This window comes from Pelophylax lessonae, assembly GCF_965119305.1.
Source record: "Pelophylax lessonae genome assembly, chromosome: 7".
Classification (NCBI taxonomy): domain Eukaryota; kingdom Metazoa; phylum Chordata; class Amphibia; order Anura; family Ranidae; genus Pelophylax; species Pelophylax lessonae.
The window spans coordinates 63,199,208-63,221,534 of NC_138774.1; the positions used below are offsets into that span (position 1 = coordinate 63,199,208).

At 43.8% G+C, this 22,327-nt stretch overlaps 1 protein-coding gene across 1 annotated transcript in view; it reads right to left on the bottom strand.

Annotated features, from left to right (window-relative positions):
- The window catches only part of PPT2 (palmitoyl-protein thioesterase 2), a 64,540-nt gene that overhangs the window by 10,588 nt on the left and 31,625 nt on the right, over positions 1–22,327 (bottom strand). Inside the window, exons 4-5 of the mRNA XM_082263760.1 lie at positions 11,383–11,478; positions 808–915 (exon numbers count right to left, since the gene is read on the bottom strand). Of these exons, the coding sequence (XP_082119886.1) occupies positions 808–915; positions 11,383–11,478 (204 nt within the window). The remainder of the gene's footprint in view (positions 1–807; positions 916–11,382; positions 11,479–22,327) is intronic.

Consider the following 22,327-nt stretch of genomic DNA (forward strand, 5'->3'; position numbering starts at 1 on the left):
CAAGGTTAAGACAGTCCCGAAGTACACCAAAATATGAAGCCCTTATGCTCACTGACTCCCAGATAGGATTACCAGACCCCTCCTAGACCTTGCCTATCCTTTACCAACACAGAGCTCTGGGCCGTGAATGTACACAGCTGATCAGCAGATATAAAATCACGTATGCGTGCACCCTAAGAGCTGGTTCACACTGAGGCGATCCGACTTCGAGGGGCGACCTGTGAAGTCGCGGTGCACAGCATGCACCGTGACCTCGGTGTGACTTGCAGGGACTTCACATAATTGAAGTCAATGCAAGTCGCTCCCAGGTAGTACAGGACCCTTTTTCTAAGTCGGAGCGACTTTTGTCGCTCCTATTAGAACGGGTCCTGTGCTAATCAATGGCGAGCGACCGAGCGTGACTTGTCAGGCTCACAAGTCGCCTGACAAGAAGTCGCGCTAGTCTGAATGGGGTCTAAACCTGGAAGAAGGCAGCGATGTATCAGTAAGTGGTTATTGCACGACATTTCATAATAAAGGATCAAAAAATAAATAAATCGAACCCCCCCCCCGATGTACAGCCCTGGCTTAGGATTCAGTGAGGCTATACAAGAAGATGCCGAAATGCAAGAACCCTCTTGTGTAGCCCCATTGAATCCTAAACCCAGGCTGTACATGGGGGGTTGACTTCTGTTCAGGTGTTGACCAAGCCCTGCCTTTTTTTGGTGCTGAACAACACCCCCTTCAAATACCAAAGCCTACTGCCCTATGCCATTCAAATACCAAAGCCTACTGCCCTATGCCATTCCAATGCCTATTGCACCTTACCATTCCAGAAATTGCAGATGGAGTAAGTCTGGCCATACTGTGTGTAGCAGAATCTGTACAAATTGGATTTCACATAGGTAGGGAACAGATACCGAAGATAATCCGTGTCTGCAAATCAAAACAGAACCTATTAATACTTTTGCGGTTTATGTCAGTCTGTTGTCTGCAAACAATGCAGTAAGTAAGGAATTGATTGAACATTCTATTGTTCTCTGTGCCCCTCTTGGCTGGAGTTCCACTATACATTTCTTGGTGGCTAGTCTGGTTAAGGTGGCAATTGTTTGGTAGAGGACCAGACTTTTGTACTAAGCCAAGCAAAGAACTACTAGGAGGGAACAAGAAAATATAATGCTGCAAACAACGTATGTAAGAATGTAACAGACACATCAAAACAATTTTTAGAGGAAAAAATAGAGACACTTGTAAAAAAAAAAAAAAAAAAAAAGAAGGATAGAAAAACAACCATTGCTGACCGCTATTATCTACAGTTAAAATAACCAGAATACTGCACAAGTAAAAAGGAAACAATCACTTCCTTATGGTGTTCCTCTTTTAGTGACAGAATGTTCATAAAGGAATGTGGGCACATGTGACTGGGGACCCTTCACTAAACATTCCTAGCAATATAGCAGGATATTTATATAGAAAACTAGGACTGGAAGTGTGGGTATGTTATCATTCGGAGACACTGTCAACTGCCAGCGGAATCCATCCTTTACTGATCTGCCTCCAGTTAAGGAAAATCTAACATCTTATCACCGCCCTTAACACTGTCGTGTTTAATGAGGTCACAGTTGTGTGTCATTGCTCCGAGACCCTAAATATCAGTGTTGGGATTGATTTACTAAAACTGGAGAGTGCCAAATCTGGGGCAGCAGTGCATAGAAACCAATCAGCTACCAGGTTTTATTCATTCAAAGCTAAATTGAACAAACTGAGGTTAGAAGCTGACTGGCTACCATGCACAGCTGCACCAGATTTTGCATTCTCCAGTTTTAGTAAATCAACCCCCAAGTGTCAGTGTATCATTACTCTAAAGCCCCGTACACACGTACCGATTGTCGGCCGCAAATATTCGGCCGCCAAACGATCGGCCGATTGTCGGCTTGTTAGTATGATGCTTCCGACAACCGACAGCAACTTTTCCGCCGAACAGAATCGGGTGTGCAGGCTATAAAATTTTTGTTGGCCGTCACCAGAACGGCCGATTGCTCGCCAGTCAGTACAGAATTCGGCCGACAAACAGCAGATTAGCAAGACTGGGCATGCTCAGAGAAGAAAAAACACACGGAAAGTTAACCATCACATGACATCACTTCTGCAGTCGGCTGTTGTTGGCCGACAAAATTCGTGTGCAGACTTTTGCACTTTTCAGCCAACAGGACAGCACTGGACAAAAGATGGCCGATCGTTCGGCTGACATTCGGTACGTGTGTACGGGGCTTAAGGCTCCAAGTGGTGCACCGTTACTCAAAAATCCCAAGTGTCAGTGCATTATTACTCTGGGACTACTCCCAGCCCCCCCCCCCCCTCAATTGTCAGTGCATCACTGCTGTGAGACCATGATTTTCAGTTTGTCATTACCCTGAAACCTTAAGTGTCATCATTAATTTGAGACCCAGTGAATCATTACTCTGGAACCCCAAGTGTTAGTGCATCATTGCTCTAAGACCTTGTGAGTCAGTGTGTCATTACTCTGAGAGCCCAAGTGTCACTGCATCATTATACCGGGAACCCAAGTGTCATTGTATTATTACTCTGGAACCCCAAGTGTCACTGCATCATTATGCTGGGACCCCAAGTGTCATTGTATCATTACTCTGGAACCCCAAGTGTCACTGCATCATTATACTGGGACCCCAAGTGTCATTGTATCATTATACTGGGACCCCAAGTGTCAGTGCATCATTATACTGGGACCCCAAGTGTCACTGCATCATTATACTGGGACCCCAAGTGTCATTGTATCATTACTCTGGAACCCCAAGTGCCACTGCATCATTATACTGGGACCCCAAGTGTCACTGCATCATTATACTGGGACCCCAAGTGTCACTGCATCATTATACTGGGACCCCAAGTGTCACTGCATCATTATACTGGGACCCCAAGTGTCATTGTATCATTACTCTGGAACCCCAAGTGCCACTGCATCATTATACTGGGACCCCAAGTGTCACTGCATCATTATACTGGGACCCCAAGTGTCATTGTATCATTACTCTGGAACCCCAAGTGTCACTGCATCATTATACTGGGACCCCAAGTGTCATTGTATCATTATACTGGGACCCCAAGTGTCAGTGCATCATTATACTGGGACCCCAAGTGTCACTGCATCATTATACTGGGACCCCAAGTGTCATTGTATCATTACTCTGGAACCCCAAGTGCCACTGCATCATTATACTGGGACCCCAAGTGTCACTGCATCATTATACTGGGACCCCAAGTGTCACTGCATCATTATACTGGGACCCCAAGTGTCATTGTATCATTACTCTGGAACCCCAAGTGTCACTGCATCATTATACTGGGACCCCAAGTGTCATTGTATCATTACTCTGGAACCCCAAGTGTCACTGCATCATTATACCGGGACCCCAAGTGTCATTGTATCATTACTCTGGAACCCCAAGTGTCACTGCATCATTATACCGGGACCCCAAGTGTCATTGTATCATTATTCTGGAACCCCAAGTGTCAGTGCATCATTATACCGGGACCCCAAGTGTCATTGTATCATTACTCTGGAATGCCAAGTGTCAGTGCATCATTATACCTGGACCCCAACTCTCATTGAATCATTACTCTGGGATCCCAAGTGTCAGTGCATCATTAATTTGTGACCCCAAACATCAGTGTCTCATTGCTCTGAGTCTCTACGCAAGTGTCCTCGCAATATTACTATGAGTTCCCAAGAGTTAGTGCATCATTTCTCTGAAACCCCAAGTGTCAGTAAATCATTATTCTGGGACCGACAGTGTCAGTGTGTCATTACTCTTGGACCCCAAGTGTTAGAGTCTCAAATTATTGATGCACTAAGTGTTAGTGTGTCATTACTCTGAGTCTCAAGTGTCAGTGCCTAGTTACTCTGCGATCCCTGTGCAGGTTTCCGCATCGCATGTCTCTCACAAGCAGTTCAAACTGCCCCTATGCGAACCGCTGCAGGTGTCAATACAAAGTTTATGACACCCCCAGATCGGTTCGCAGATCACAGTGCAAAAAGTGAAATGGTGAAGGAATCAAACCCCAAACAAGGTTCCTGCACTATTTTGGTCTGAGTGCGATGCGAATTCAGCCATACAATCTGTATGGCTAAATTTGAATTGCACAGACATCACATGTGATCCGCACAGTAATACAGTGCGAATCACATGCAATGTCTGACATCGCAGTAGTGTGAACCCAGGCTCAGTGTGTCATTACTCAGGGACCCCAACTGTCAGTGCATCATTCATTTGGGACCCCAAAGTGTGAATTTACTAAAACTAGAGCAGACAGAATCTGGAGAAGCTGTCACAGTAGCCAATCAGCTTCCAGTTTTAGTTCTGCTAAGCTTTGAAAATTAGGGCCCTTACACACAGGCTGTCCCATCAGGTCCGCCTGTCAGTTTTTAGGCGGACCTGATGGGACCCTCCATTCAACCCTATGGAGCGGCGGATGTCCGCTGACACCCGCCGCTACTAGATCTGGTCTGCAAAATCCAGACGGATGGTGGTCCTATTTTCCATCTGTCTGGCAGATCAGATCGGATAGGATCAGATGAAAAATGGACATGCAGTCCATTTTCACACAATCTCCCCATAGAGGAGAACAGGACTCTGTCTGTCTCCGCTCTGCACAGTGAGCGGGGGCAGACATGTCTTCTGCCTGCTCAGCGGGGATTAGTGTAGCGATCCCCCACTGAGCAAGCGGATTCCGCAAAATGGAGGCATCTGTGTGAAGTGGGCCTTAAGGCCAGACGCTAATTTTTGATCATACACAGCTGCTTCAGATCCTGGCTGCTTCAGTCTTGGTAAATCCACCACCAAGTGTCAGTGCATCTTTACTCAAAGACTCCAAGTGCCATTACTGGGAAACCCTAAATGTCAGTGCGTCATTATTCTAAAACCCTGTGTGTCATCGTGTCATTTCTCTAAGACCACAAGTGTCATTGTGTCATTATTCTGAGACCCCAAGTGCTATCGTGTCATTACTCTGAGACCCCAAGTGTCATTGTGTCTTTACTCTGAAACCCCAAGTGTCATCGTGTCATTACTCTGAGACCCCAAGTGTCATTGTGTCTTTACTCTGAAACCCCAAGTGTCATCGTGTCATTACTCTGAGACCCCAAGTGTCATTGTGTCTTTACTCTGAAACCCCAAGTGTCATCGTGTCATTACTCTGAGACCCCAAGTGTCATCGTGTCTTTACTCTAAAACCCCAAGTGTCATTGTGTCTTTACTCTAAAACCCCAAGTGTCACAGTTTCTTTACTCTGAAACCCCAAGTGTCATTGTGTCATTACTCTGAGATCCCAAGTGTCATTGTGTCGTTACTCTGAGACCCCAAGTGTCATTGTGTCATTACTCTGAGATCCCAAGTGTCATTGTGTCGTTACTCTGAGACCCCAAGTGTCATTGTGTCATTACTCTGAGATCCCAAGTGTCATTGTGTCGTTACTCTGAGACCCCAAGTGTCATTGTGTCATTACTCTGAGACCCCAAGTGTCATCGTGTCATTACTCTGAGATCCCAAGTGTCATTGTGTCGTTACTCTGAGACCCCAAGTGTCATTGTGTCATTACTCTGAGACCCCAAGTGTCATTGTGTCATTACTCTGAGACCACAAGTGTTTTAGAGGAAGAAAGACATTTGGAAAAAAAGAAGATAGGAAAACAACCATTGCTGACTGCTATTATTTGCACTAAATACTCAGAAAAAGATGTACAAGTAAAAAAGAAACAATCGCTTCCTTTTAGTGTTCCTCTTTTACTGACAAAAAACAATTACACAGAAATGTGGGCCACATGTGGCTGGGGACCATTCACCGATCTTTCCTAGCAATATAACAAGGCATTAATATAGAAGACTAGAATTTGAAGTATGGGTTTGCCATCATTCTGAGACACTGTCAGACTTATACCATGAATCAAAATGCCAGTAAAACTCACTGATCTGCCTCCAGTTGAGTGAAATCTAACATCTTATCACCGCCCTTAGCACTGTCAGATTTAATGAGGTCACAGTTGTTGTGTGTCCCTTCTCGCTGAGTGTCAGTGCATCATTGCTCTGAGACCCTAAGTATCAGTGTGTCATTACTTCAAGGCACCAAGTGTCTGTGCATCATCAATTTGAGACCCAAAGTGTCAGTGCATCATTATTCCGAGAACCCAAGTGTCAGTGCATCATTATTCCGAGAACCCAAGTGTCAGTGCATCATTATTCCGAGAACCCAAGTGTCAGTGCATCATTATTCCGAGAACCCAAGTATCAGTGCATCATTATTCTGAGAACCCAAGTGTCAGTACATCATTATTCCGAGAACCTAAGTGTCAGTGCTTCTATACTCTGAGACCTGAAATGTAAGTGCATCATGGCTCAGAAATTCTAAATCAGTATTATTGTTCTGAGGGCCCAAGTGTCAATGTGTCATAACTCCAAATCCCAGTGCACAGTTAACCCTGTGTAAGTTACATGTTGCTTCTCCCCTCTCTCATGTGACAGTGTCCAGGCCTGGCAATAGGCCACTCAGGGTTGGGTAGTACACCCTGGAAGGAAGTGGAGAAAGTCACTTTGCTCTAAATCATAGGTATTTAGGCAGTTAGAATTCACAATACATTCAGTATCTCACAAAAAAGAGTACAACCCTCCCATTTTTGTAAATATATTATATATTTTCATGTGACAACACTGAAGAAATGACACTTTCTACAATGTAAAGTAGTGAGTGTACAGCTTCTATAACAGTGTAAATTTGCTGTCCCCTCAATATAACTCAACACACAGCAATTAATGTCTAAACCACTGGCAACAAAAGTGAGTACACCCCTGAGTGACAATGTTCAAATTGGGCCAAAAGTGTCAATATTTTGTGTGTCCACCATTATTTTCCAGCACTGCCTTAACTCTCTTGGGCATGGAGTTCACCAGAGCTTCACAGGTTGCCACTGGAGTCCTCTTCCACTACTCCATGATGTCATCATGGAGCTGGTGGATGTTAGAGACCTTGCGCTCCACAACCTTCCGTTTAAGGATGCCCCACAGATGCTCAATACGGTTAAGGTCTGGAGACATGCTTGGCCAGGCAATCAACTTTACCCTCAGCTTCTTTAGCAAGGCAGTGGTCATCTTGGAGGTGTGTTTGGGGCCGTTATCATGTTGGAATACTGCCCTGCGGCCCAGTCTCCGAAGGGAAGGGACCATGCTCTGCTTCAGTATGTCAAAGAACATGTATCCATTGATGGTTCCCTCAATGAAGTGTAGCTCCCCAATTCTGGCAGCACTCATGCAGCCCCAGACCATGACACTCCCACCACCATGGTTGACTTTAGGCAAGACACACTTGTCTTTGAACTCCGCCACACACGCTTGACACCATCTAAAACCAAATAAGTTTATCTTGGTCTCATCAGACCACAGGACATGGTTCCAGTAATCCATGTCCTTAGTCTGCTTGTCTTCAGCAAACTGTTTGCAGGCTTTCTTGTTCATCATCTTTAGAAGAGGCTTCCTTCTGGGATGACAGCCATGCAGACCAATTTGATGCAGTGTGCTGCGTATGGTCTGAGCACTGACAGGCTGACCCCCCAACCCTTCAACCTCTGCAGCAATGCTGGCAGCACTCATACATCTATTTCCCAAAGACAACCTCTGGATATGACACTGAGCATGTGCACCCAACTTCGTTGGTGGACCATGACAAGGCCTGTTCTGAGTGGAACCTATCCAGGTAAACCACTGTATGGTCTTGGCCACCGCGCTGCAGCTTCGTTTAAGGGTCTTGGCAATCTTCTTATAGCCTAGGCCATCTTTATGTAGAGCAACAATTATTTTTTTCAGATTCTCAGAGAGTTCTTCCAATGCACTTCCAATGACCAGTATGAGAGAGTGAGAGAGCGATAACACCAAATTTAACACACCTGCTCCCCATTCACACCTGAGACCTTGTAACACTAACAAGTCACATGATACTGGGGAGGGAAAATGGCTAATTGGGCCCAATTTGGACATTGTCACTTAGGGGTGTACTCACTTTTGTTGCCAGCAGTTTAGACATTCATGGCTGTGTGTTGAGTTATTTTGAGTGGACAGCAAATTGACACTGTTATACAAGCTGTACACTCACTACTTTACATTGTAGCAAAGTGTCATTTCTTCAGTGTTGTCACATGAAAAGATATAATAATATATTTACGTGAGGGGTGTACTCACTTTTGTGAGATACTGTACATTTCAACTAGGTTTGGCCAAAGTTCCGCTTTTATAATGCAAGTGAGATGAGAGGAAGAGAGGCCAGTCTATCATAAGACTAGTTTCAGGGAACGAAAGAGAAATAACCCTTTTAACCTGGCTTCTTCCCTATTTAGGTTTTCATGTCATGACATGTAAATATACTACTCGACTCTCTGTTTGCAGATAATAAAGAATGACATTTTTTAAGCATTTCCCCAGTATGTCAATAAGGTGCAGACTACAGGACCAAACCTCACTCTGTAAACATACTTCACCGTGAGCACAACCTTAATAGAGTCCTACAAGCTGGGGAATGTGCCAGTTACAGTAGTGACGCACTCTAGAGATCAGTGGCGTGACAGCTATCCATCTACCTTCGGAAAAAAATACTTCTAGACCATGATTTAGCTATGACCTTAGAAGCTAGAGGATGGGCATGGCAGCCAAGCAACCAGCATTTTCAGAAAAACGGTTTTCTTTAACCTAAATACCTCATATAGTAACTGATATCTGTGGATTCAGATTTCTGGCAAAGAAGGTAAATATAAAGTGACATATCTATAGGTTTGTACTATTGGCCAGAAGCATTATATTCTATTCACCGCCTTATGATTCCAACTTCAGCACACTGCACAGCTAGGCAGGTGCCACATTTCTGTGTAACTTGCCTGCCCATTCGACAAACTAAAAAAGGGTGGCAATGCCAATTCACTGTCTGATGAGTATCAAGGAAGCAAAGAAAGCAGCAAATCCTGTATTCTTGAGTTTAGAGAAAATCTGCCCATTCCTGAGTCTGATTATATAATTAGGATAACTAAACCTAGCAACAAAAATGTAATATATTGCAGCCTACCAGACCTTAGATGTGACGGCTGCATTCCATTTTTTTTTTTTTTTACAGGCTAAGTAAAACTTCTTCAAAGAGGAAGTAAACTTCATTTACGTAAATGCATAATGTGCTAGTATGCAATGCATACTAGCACATTATGTGACACTTACCTGCAACGAAGCCCACGATGTCCCCACTGCCGGCCGCATCCATCTTCGCCCGTCTTCCTTCTGGGTCTGCTGACTGTGGCTGTATTACTGGCCGGAGCCGCGCGACGTCACTCCCGCGCATGCAATGTAAATATCTCCTAAACAGGGCAAGTTTAGGAGATGTTTACAGCACCTATAGGTAGGCCTTATCATAGGCTTACCTATAGGTAAATGTCATCAAAGTGGGTTTACAAGCACTTTAAAGTGGTTGTAAACGCTTACATATACCCAGTGAAGTGACTGGGCCCAGGTGACACACAGAGATTAAACAAATCCTCCTACATAAGTTGTACCTGTTTATCTACAGTTGTCTTTCCCCTACATCCATTCAAAGGGCAGAATTTACACAGGGACTCTCAGCTCTGAAAATCAGGGGGTGGGGAGCTAAAAATACATCAATGAGGAGAGCTCTGGGAGCTGATTGGAGGGAAAGGACACCCCCCCCCCTTCACACAGCACATAGGAAAAGAGCCGAGGTTTTCAATCAGCTGGAAGTCCCTCCCCTGTCACCATTTTTCTCTTGGTGTCAGGAAAACGTGTCAGAAGTGATTAAAGCTGATAACAGAGGCAGCAGACAGAAATGACACTTAGTGCATTGAATTGAGACAGGTACACACTATAGAGGGAAATGCTTTGTTCATATTTCAGTACAAAAGGCTTTACATGAAAATGATGGCTCCTTTTGTACATTTTATTTGCATTTTTTAAGGTAATGTTTCTGTAAAAATCTTTTTTAACAGCTTAACTCCAATTTGCAATAAAAAATAATTTTTATGTGGCTGACCTACCTTCCTAAATAGCAAGGTTTAATGGCTAATTTAGACTAGGGGTGTGTAAAGTAGACAAATACCTTCCCTACTGCTCACTTCTGCAGACTTGCTTCCCGTACAACCGCTCTCATTAAGTTATTCCTCCTTACAAGCTCATGCAGGTGCATAGAAACTGCAGAACCACTGGTAGGATTTCAAGGGCCCACCCCCACTACTGGAAATGGCGGAGATTTCTGAATGCCGATGAGTGAAGAATAGGAAAAGTATTCCTTTACTCTACAGCCCCCTCTAAATAATATTTCACTGCCAACTGGAGTTCAATTTAGGCCCCTTTCACACTTATGCGACCTAAAAGTCGTGAAAATTTATCGCAATTTTGTTGCAGCAATTTTGCCACGATTTTGACTGGACTTGAAGCAATGCCTATGTCTTTGGACCTCAAAAAGCATTAAAATCATCCCAAAGTAGTGCAGGGACTATTTTGAAGTCGTTGCGACCTGAAGTCGTACAGATATGAACGGTACTCATTGGAAATCATGGAGTACGACTTGTCATGCGACTTTGCAGTCCTAAATCGCAGGACAAGTCGAACAAGTGTGAAAGGGGCCTTAAAAAAAAAAATTCAATAGTGCTGTAATTCTACCTTGCTATATAGCTAGCACTACAGACTAGTGATCGACCAATATCATTTTTTTTATTGCCGATACCGATATTTTGGTCATCGCATATAATGGTATCGGCCGATATTTTCTGTAATTTTTTTGAATTTGGCGCCGAGTACCCGGAAGTGAAGTCATGACATAACTTCCGGGTCTTTACACGGAGACCCGATCAGCGCTGAATGCGGCTTTGATCGGGTCTTCGGGGCCATGCAGGCTGGAATGGGAGACCCGGGCGAGCTGCGGAAGGTGGCAGGAGGGGGGGTGAGAGACGACGACATCCCCTCCCACTCCTTGTAATGACAGCCGAGTGGCTTCTCAGCCGCATCGGTTGTCATTACAAGACAGTCGACCATCGGCTATGGACGCCGGTACCAGGGTGATGCCTCTAGCTGCAGACATCACTCCGGTACAAGCACTTTCCCGAAATATCGGCAATATCAGTAACCTCTGGGGCCGATTTCGATATTTCGGGGAAAGTGCATATCGGCCCTTGATATATCGGCTTTGCTGATAATCGGTCGATTCCTACTACAGACTAGAACTACTAATCCTTTGGCAGGTAAGACAGTTCACTTAAATCTACTTCAACTGTGCATCTACCTGTTTGCCTGGAGTTCTACTTTAAGCCAAATGAAAAAAACAAAACAATCTGCTTTTGCAAAAGTCTTACCTCCATACTGTCCCATCTGAGGAGAAGACAAGGAAATGAATGTGTCCACATTGTGATCTGGAATGGTCTCCAAGAGACCCCGACAGATTAATCCTCCTGTATAAAGAAGAATACGATAACATGAAACTAATTTTGCTGAAGGAAAAACAAAAAATATATTACAGGTCAGATAGATACTGTATTTCACATAGCAGATCCTTATGCTTTTCTTTTTCCCCTGGTGATCCTGCCAGTAAAACACTTCCTGTCCTAGGCTGTTCCCTTACTCAGGCTCAGGACAAGGGGTGGGCAGGAGGGAAAGCCACCCAGGGCACAGGGGTAGGGAGGGTGCCTCTTCACCACATGCAATCTCCAGATCAGTGGCTAGCAACCAGCACGGCATTCAGGTCTACTCTGACAGCTACTAATACCACGCATGCTCCAACCCCATCTGCCCACAGAAAACACACTAGGCATAATGATATGAATTTTCATCGCATTCGGACACAACTCACACAGGACTATTTTTTGGGTCCGCAACAGAATCGGATCGAAACTGACAGTTCGCACTGCGATATGCAAACTGATCTGGGGGTGTCGTTAACTTTGTATTGACACCCCCAGCAATTTGCATATAGCAGTGTGAACTGCCTGCGATTTGAATGCGATGCGGGAACCCGCAGTGGAATCGCAGGGTTCCCGCATCGCATATATGTGAACCGGCACTCATTGGGTATTTTTTTTTGCCTTTCTGTGGATGAACTGTGGGTAGAGGATGGCATATACGGAAGTTTTCTATGTGTTTGTTCTTTTCTTTTCTATGTTGGTTCAACTGGACGGACTTGCTCAACGTCTTTTTTTTTTTTAAGAAGCTTAACCACTTCTAGACCGGAAGGTTTTAACTCCTTAATGACCAGGCAGCTTTTTGTAATACAGCACTGCGCTACTTTAAATGACATTTGCGCGGTCATGCAACACTGTACCAAATACAATTGATGTCCTTTTTTCCCACAAATAGAGTTTAATTTTGGTGGTGTTTGATCACCTCCGCGGTTTTTATTTTTTGCACTACCTGTATAAACAAAACAATTAAAAAAAATATATATATATATTATAATATATATATATATATATATATATATATATAATTATTTTTTTTTCTACTTTCTGCTATAAAACACAGCCAATAAAAAAAAAACTAAAAAAAAAATCACTTTTTTCATCAATTTAGGCCAATATGTATTCTGCTACAAATGTTTGGTAGAAAGAAATTTCCAATAAACATAAATTGATTGGTTTGCGCAAAGGTTATAGCGTCTACAAATGATGTGAAATTTTTATTTATTTCTTTTTTTTTTTTACTAGTAATGGCAGCAATCAGCATTTTTTTTTAGCGGGACCGACATTGCGCCGGACAAATTGGACATCTGACACTTTTGAAACTTTTTGGGGACCAGTGACATTATTACAGTGATCTGTACTAAAAAAAATAAAAATAAATGCACTGTCACTGCATTAATGACACTGGCAGGGAAGGGATTAACATCAGGGGTGACCAAAGGGTTAAGAGTGCTCCTAGGGAGTGCTTTCTAACTGTGGGGGGGGGGGGTTGCACTGATTGGAGCAAGACAGAGATCCTGGTTCCTGTTCAGCAGGAACACAAGATCTCTATCTTATCCCCTTGTAGAACGGCGATCTGTGTGTTTACAAAAGGCAGATCGCTGTTCTGCCTCTCCCAGGATTAACCGCGGGTGGCCAGCGGACGCTGGGCCCCCAGGACCTGATTATTGACATCCCCGCTAGCCAATAAAGGTGCAATCGCACTTCCGGCAGCACGATGGCACCATCTAATGTTTATTGAACTAAACGTTTCGCGCAATAGTGACACTTTGCCACAGTATACACATCGCGGCCGGTCGGTAAGTGGTTAACTATAATTTGATAGACACTGTCAATTTGGGTATTTTTTTGCAGGCTGGCAAGCGTGCTGGGACTTTTTTTTTTTTAAATAATCTATTTTAGAAATTGACAGAAAAAAAAAAAAAACAAGTTTCGGGAAATTGTTTATTTGTGATGTGCAAAGCCTTTCCATGTACACCCTACTGCAAAGGCTAGTTATACAATTTGGTAGCTTAGGAGCAGCATTGTTACCCGAGGACAGGACAGGATTTAGAACTAGAAAACACAACCCTCTCCATAACATAGGGAGATGCTTTTAGTTTCCAGAGATAGCTGGGAACAATGTAACTGATAAGAGTACAGCCCAACATCAGCTTTGCAGATTTCTGGCAGGATCAATAGGTATTTTGGCAGAATCAGGCAGGATCAATAGGTATTTTGGCAGAATCAGGCAGGATCAACAGGTTTTTTGGCAGATTTCTGGCAGGATCAATAGGTATTTTGGTAGGATCAGGCAGGATCAATAGGTATTTTGGCAGAATCAGGCAGGATCAACAGGTTTTTTGGCAGATTTCTGGCAGGATCAATAGGTATTTTGGTAGGATCAGGCAGGATCAATAGGTATTTTGGCAGATTTCTGGCAGGATCAATAGGTATTTTGGCAGAATCAGGCAGGATCAATAGGTATTTTAGCAGAATCAGGCAGGATCAATAGATATTTTGGCAGGATCAGGCAGGATCAATGGATATTTTGGCAGGATCAATAGGTATTTTGGCAGGATCAGGCAGGATCAATAGGTATTTTGGCAGATTTCTGGCAGGATCAATATGTATTTTGGCAGATTTCTGGCAGGATCAATAGGTATTTTGGCAGGATCAGGCAGGATCAATAGGTATTTTGGCAAAATCAGGCAGGATCAATAGATATTTTGGCAGGATCAGGCAGGATCAATGGATATTTTGGCAGGATCAATAGATATTTTGGCAGGATCAATAGGTATTTTGGCAGGATCAATAGGTATTTTGGCAGAATTGGGCAGGATCAATAGATATTTTGGCAGGATCAGGCAGGATCAATAGGTATTTTGGCAGATTTCTGGCAGGATCAATAGGTATTTTGACAGATTTCTGGCAGGATCAATAGGTATTTTGGCAGGATCAATAGGTATTTTGGCAGAATAAGGCAGGATCAATAGGTATTTTGGCAGAATCAGGCAGGATCAATAGATATTTTGGCAGGATCAGGCAGGATCAATAGATATTTTGGCAGGATCAGGCAGGATCAATAGGTATTTTGGCAGAATCAGGCAGGATCAATAGATATTTTGGCAGGATCAGGCAGGATCAATAGATATTTTGGCAGGATCAGGCAGGATCAATAGGTATTTTGGGAGATTTCTGGCAGGATCAATAGGTATTTTGGCAGGATCAGGCAGGATCAATAGATATTTTGGCAGGATCAGGCAGGATCAATAGATATTTTGGCAGGATCAGGCAGGATCAATAGGTATTTTGGCAGATTTCTGGCAGGATCAATAGGTATTTTGGCAGAATCAGGCAGGATCAATAGGTATTTTAGCAGAATCAGGCAGGATCAATAGATATTTTGGCAGGATCAATAGGTATTTTGGCAGGATCAGGCAGGATCAATAGGTATTTTGGCAGATTTCTGGCAGGATCAATAGGTATTTTGGCAGATTTCTGGCAGGATCAATAGGTATTTTGGCAGGATCAGGCAGGATCAATAAGTATTTTGGCAGAATCAGGCAGGATCAATAGGTATTTTGGCAAAATCAGGCAGGATCAATAGGTATTTTGGCAAAATCAGGCAGGATCAATAGATATTTTGGCAGGATCAGGCAGGATCAATGGATATTTTGGCAGGATCAATGGATATTTTGGCAGGATCAATAGGTATTTTGGCAGGATCAATAGGTATTTTGGCAGAATTGGGCAGGATCAATAGATATTTTGGCAGGATCAGGCAGGATCAATAGGTATTTTGGCAGATTTCTGGCAGGATCAATAGGTATTTTGACAGATTTCTGGCAGGATCAATAGGTATTTTGGCAGGATCAATAGGTATTTTGGCAGAATAAGGCAGGATCAATAGGTATTTTGGCAGAATCAGGCAGGATCAATAGATATTTTGGCAGGATCAGGCAGGATCAATAGATATTTTGGCAGGATCAGGCAGGATCAATAGATATTTTGGCAGAATCAGGCAGGATCAATAGGTATTTTGGCAGGATCAGGCAGGATCAATAGATATTTTGGCAGATTTCTGGCAGGATCAATAGGTATTTTGGCAGGATCAGGCAGGATCAATAGGTATTTTGGCAGATTTCTGTCAGGATCAATAGGTATTTTGGCAGAATCAGGCAGGATCAATAGGTATTTTGGCAGGATCAGGCAGGATCAATAGGTATTTTGGCAAAATCAGGCAGGATCAATAGATATTTTGGCAGGATCAGGCAGGATCAATGGATATTTTGGCAGGATCAATAGATATTTTGGCAGGATCAATAGGTATTTTGGCAGGATCAATAGGTATTTTGGCAGAATTGGGCAGGATCAATAGATATTTTGGCAGGATCAGGCAGGATCAATAGGTATTTTGGCAGATTTCTGGCAGGATCAATAGGTATTTTGACAGATTTCTGGCAGGATCAATAGGTATTTTGGCAGGATCAATAGGTATTTTGGCAGAATAAGGCAGGATCAATAGGTATTTTGGCAGAATCAGGCAGGATCAATAGATATTTTGGCAGGATCAGGCAGGATCAATAGATATTTTGGCAGGATCAGGCAGGATCAATAGGTATTTTGGCAGAATCAGGCAGGATCAATAGATATTTTGGCAGGATCAGGCAGGATCAATAGATATTTTGGCAGGATCAGGCAGGATCAATAGGTATTTTGGGAGATTTCTGGCAGGATCAATAGGTATTTTGGCAGGATCAGGCAGGATCAATAGATATTTTGGCAGGATCAGGCAGGATCAATAGATATTTTGGCAGGATCAGGCAGGATCAATAGGTATTTTGGCAGATTTCTGGCAGGATCAATAGGTATTTTGGCAGAATCAGGCAGGATCAATAGGTATTTTAGCAGAATCAGGCAGGATCAATAGATATTTTGGCAGGATCAATAGGTATTTTGGCAGGATCAGGCAGGATCAATAGGTATTTTGGCAGATTTCTGGCAGGATCAATAGGTATTTTGGCAGATTTCTGGCAGGATCAATAGGTATTTTGGCAGGATCAGGCAGGATCAATAAGTATTTTGGCAGAATCAGGCAGGATCAATAGGTATTTTGGCAAAATCAGGCAGGATCAATAGGTATTTTGGCAAAATCAGGCAGGATCAATAGATATTTTGGCAGGATCAGGCAGGATCAATGGATATTTTGGCAGGATCAATGGATATTTTGGCAGGATCAATAGGTATTTTGGCAGGATCAATAGGTATTTTGGCAGAATTGGGCAGGATCAATAGATATTTTGGCAGGATCAGGCAGGATCAATAGGTATTTTGGCAGATTTCTGGCAGGATCAATAGGTATTTTGACAGATTTCTGGCAGGATCAATAGGTATTTTGGCAGGATCAATAGGTATTTTGGCAGAATAAGGCAGGATCAATAGGTATTTTGGCAGAATCAGGCAGGATCAATAGATATTTTGGCAGGATCAGGCAGGATCAATAGATATTTTGGCAGGATCAGGCAGGATCAATAGATATTTTGGCAGAATCAGGCAGGATCAATAGGTATTTTGGCAGGATCAGGCAGGATCAATAGATATTTTGGCAGATTTCTGGCAGGATCAATAGGTATTTTGGCAGGATCAGGCAGGATCAATAGGTATTTTGGCAGATTTCTGTCAGGATCAATAGGTATTTTGGCAGAATCAGGCAGGATCAATAGGTATTTTGGCAGGATCAGGCAGGATCAATAGGTATTTTGGCAGGATCAATAGATGTTTTGGCAGGATCAGGCAGGATCAATAGATATTTTGGCAGGATCAATAGGTATTTTGGCAGGATCAATAGGTATTTCGGCAGGATCAATAGGTATTTCGGCAGGATCAATATGTATTTTGGCAGATTTCTGGCAGGATCAATAGGTATTTTGGCAGAATCAGGCAGGATCAATAGGCATGTACTGAACGGACATAACAATTCACTTTCAATGGTACATCTTACAGACTGAAAGGGAGCAAATAAGAGAAGTTCACTGGAGTAAGACGGATGCGGCACTAGTAATGCGGCACTAGTAATGAGGCACTAGTAATGCGGCACTAGTAATGAGGCACTAGTAATGAGGCACTAGTAATGAGGCACTAGTAATGCGGCACTAGTAATGCGGCACTAGTAATGAGGCACTAGTAATGCGGCACTAGTAATGCGGCACTAGTAATGCGGCACTAGTAATGCGGCACTAGTAATGTGGCACTAGTAATGCGGCACTAGTAATGAGGCACTAGTAATGCGGCACTAGTAATGCGGCACTAGTAATGCGGCACTAGTAATGCGGCACTAGTAATGCGGCACTAGTAATGCGGCACTAGTAATGAGGCACTAGTAATGTGGCACTAGTAATGCGGCACTAGTAATGAGGCACTAGTAATGCGGCACTAGTAATGCGGCACTAGTAATGCGGCACTAGTAATGAGGCACTAGTAATGCAGCGTCAGTCTTACTCCATCGCATGTGTGGTCTTGGGTGAACACAGGAGAATGCCGGCACCCCGTCTCCTAGGATCAAAAGGAAGAATCTTCCCTCTGACTTCAGCGGCACTCCAAGTCTTCTATTTAGGTCGCAAAGAGAAGTCCGTTGTCACAATTGCTGGTTGTGCCTGGATTTATTACAAGAGCGGATGTGTTTTAAAAGAGCAGCTGTCCTTTAGTCTGGGTTCACACTTATGTGATGCGAATAGGTGCGATTCTCATGCAGATATTTGCTGGAGTTCGGTGCGATTTGTGCTAAAGACAGTGCGATTGTATTACGAATTTATTGTGTTTTCGGATGGGATTGGGCGCAGCTCCGATTTCTGCGAGGGGGGGGGGAATATGTAAAAATCTACACAGAGAAAGCAGTATTCGCACACATCTGAACACAAGATGTCGTTTCCATTAATGTCTATGGAGAGGAAAAAAAATCAGTCGCACCACAACGCAGTAAAGTCGCACAGGACCCTTTTTGTTTCCGGATCCCATTCGCAAAGCAATTACAATGCATAGATGTGAAGGACTGTCATTGAACACAATGTGTTTTTGGATGACATCTGAATCTAGGCTTTTTGTAAAGCATCAAATTTGCATCAGTGTGAAGCGGCACTTAAAGCCGCTGTCATTGCTCAGCCCACAGATCCTCTGTTCAAATACTATTTGTCAGAGATTTTACAGCCAGGCTAATGCTGACCCAGCATTAGAATTCAGAACGTATGAATAAATGATAGTGATTTCATGAACGGATGTGTATAAGGAAGAGAGCTGAGATGGTGATGTGTACATGTCTACACGTGCCTAAGGCCAATCTATGTGCTGAGTCATGTGACTCATACCCAGGAATGAAAAGCATGCCGCGGGATTAGATGTCACGGTTATCGTTGCCAAGATGGGAATGAGCTGGCATGTGACGGCCACAGAAGAAAAACACTGCCTCATTCATATACAAGAAGATGGGCATTAGGGCGGGTTAGTGGGATCCATGTGAGCAGATGAGACAGAGGTTACAGAATGCCTGGGGTCAGCCTGTCACAGTGTCACACAGTCATTAGCAGCGCATCATGCGGAATGAATGTGCTGTGACTGCAATCATTCATTGAATAACAACACGGGACTCCAGCAACCGCACTGCTGTCCCTTCTAGGAGCAGATTGTGTGAGAGCATTAAAGGGAACCGGTCACCATCTGATCAGCACATAGCTTGGAAATCAGATTTCCAACAAATAAGTATGGCATCAGTCTTGCGATTCGTCTCAGACCAATCTGCATACATTCAGGTGAATCAGAAAACTGTGATCCCCCAATAAAGATAGAATGCAAAATTCACAAAGAAAGAGATATGCTATGGGCCTAATACCAGGCACTAGATGGCATCTTCATAAATCTGTATACACATCAATGCCATGTTTGGATGTTCATACCCAGGTGCAAGCTATATCCTGAGTCAAAGCTCTGGCAGCCCCCCCACCCCCACCTAAGGCCCCTTTCACACATACGGTCCATTCAGTTCATCAGTTCAGTCACGTAAAAATGTATCCGTTTTCCATCCGTTTTTTCGTCAGGTGTCATCCGTTTTTCTTGTCAGGTGACATCCGTTTTTCTTGTCAGGTGTCATCCGTTTTTCGTCCGTTGTCATCCATTTTTCATCCGTTGTCATCCATTTTTCATCCGTTGTCATCCATTTTTCATCCGTTGTCATCCATTTTTCATTCGTTGTCATCCACTTTTCATTCGTTGTCATCCACTTTTCATTCGTTGTCATCCACTTTTCATTCGTTGTCATCCATTTTCCATTCGTTGTCATCCACTTTTCATTCGTTGTCATCCACTTTTCATTCGTTGTCATCCACTTTTCATTCGTTGTCATCCATTTTTCATTCGTTGTCATCCATTTTTCATCCGTTGTCATCCATTTTTCATCCGTTGTCATCCATTTTTCATCCATTTTTCATTCGTTGTCATCCATTTTTCATCCGTTGTCATCCATTTTTCATCCGTTGTCATCCATTTTTCATTCGTTGTCATCCATTTTTCATCCGTTGTCATCCATTTTTCATTCGTTGTCATCCATTTTTCATTCGTTGTCATCCATTTTGTCATCCATTTTTCATCCGTTGTCATCCAATCCGTTTTTTTGACGGATGAAAAATAGGGCATTCATCCGTTCAAAAAAACGATTGACAACGTCAACGGACATTGACGGAAGTGGATGAAAACGGATGTTAACGGATGATCATTCGTTGTCATACGTTTTTACATAAAGATGCATTGATGTCCGTTTTTCATCCGTCAACGGATGGATGAAAAACAGACAAACAGACAGCATGTGTGAAAGTGGCCTTAGGGCTCTTTCACACAGGCGGACCATTCAGATCTGCCTGTCCATTTTTTAGGCGGATCTGAACGGTTCCCCCATGCTTCCCTATGGGGCATCGGATGTCAGCGGAGACATGTCCGCTGACATCTGATCCTGTCCGTCAAATCTGGACGGATGGAAACCCTATTTTCTATCCGTCCAGCGGATCGGATGGGATTGGATGAGAACGGACCAACGGTCCGTTCCCATCCGATTTCCCCCGTAGAGATGCATGGGGAATTGACAGCTGTGTCTCCGCACACAGCGCGGAGACACAGCTGTCATCCTCCTGCTCAGCGGGGGATCGGTGGATCGATCCCCCGCTGAGAAAAACGGAGTCCGCCCGAATGACGGAGTGTGTGAAAGGGGCCTTACTCTTTTTTAGTTATAGCAGAGGTACTGGAGTTGTATGGGTATCAGGTGAGCCCTTGAAAAGTAATTTGGCAATGTCCTGACCTCTTGTGCTGTTTTTTACGAGTGCTCATTGCTTTCATTCTGTGACGGTCAGAGACCCAGGATCTGGGACAAAACAAGGGCAAACCACTATAGGTATGAGATACCTGCAACAGCCCACCCAAACAATTTATAATAGCCAAATCCAGGGCATTTAGACAGGACACACTTCAACTTTTCTGACTGTCAGAGCTTACCACTTTCTTGCCCCCACACATTCCTATTAGCCCATCTCTGACAATGGGAATGTGCAGGAAGCAGAAAGGCACATCCAAGCAAAGCTGAAGCACAGTCACAGATATGAACATGGCGCTGTTTTATCTTCCTTACCCCCAGTAACTAAATATCTTTAGAACTGAACACGTAACGCACAGCTTAAAGGAGGTTGTAAACCCCCCAAAAATAAAAAACCCTGCAAGACAAAGGCATAATGAGCTAGTATGCATCGCATACTAGCTCATTATGAAATACTTACCTTAGAATAAAGCCCCCACAGTGCCGCCCACTCACCGGTGACACAAGAGTCATGTTCGGTCCTCCTGCTTCCTGGTTCGCATCCTCCGGCCATCTGATTGGCCGGAGGTGCAATGACATCACTCCCACGTATGCGCATGGGAGCCGCCGTTAACGGCACAGGGCTCTGAAGGAAGGGCACAGGTGGCCGTTCCTTCAGAGCGCATGTGCCGATGACGTCATCGGCTGCATGAAATGTAAATATCTCCTAAACGGTGCAAGTTTAGGAGATATTTACAGTACCTATAGGCAGGGCTTTTTTTCAGTAGGAACGCGGGGGAACGCAGTTCCGGCACCTCCAGCACTGAATGTATGTAATGGCAAGGGGTGTGCTGTAGAGCAGTGGTCCTCAACCCTGGCCTACAGGGCCCACTAACAGGTCAGATTTTAGGTATTACCTTGGGGAGATTCAGACTAGAATACTGCAATCACTGAGCAGCAAATGATATCACCTGGGATGTATTTCAGTTAACTTGAAAATCTGGCCTGGTAGTGGGCCCTGTAGGCCAGGGTTGAGGACCACTGCTGTAGAGTCTACTGATGCTGGATGCTGGCTGAATCTCATGTTGCTGTAGTGGATCTATTTTTTCGAGGCTTTCTATTGTTGCTGGAAGGGATCTACTATTGTGGGAGGGATCTATTGTACCTAACTGCTGGAAAGTCTATTGATGCTGGCTTTTGGAAGATCTTTTGTTGTCAGGGGTCTATTGTTGCTTAGGTGATATTTTGTTGCAGGGGGTCGACAGTTGCTGGGGTAATCCAATATTGCTGGGGGGGGGGGGTATATTGCTGCTTGCTGAAGGGGGGGGGGGTCTACTTTACAGCTCTTCTTGTTATCATTAACAAATTACTTAGCACAGCAAAATGATACTTGGCTCTGTATTCCCTAAATGAGGTGGTGCTTGGAGGTGGGTAGGGGTTGGAAACAAGGGATGGTGCTCGGAGGTGGGTAGGGGGCAAAGACACGAAAAGTCTCAGAAGGGGGAGTTCCAGTACCTTTTCACTGAGAAAAAAAGC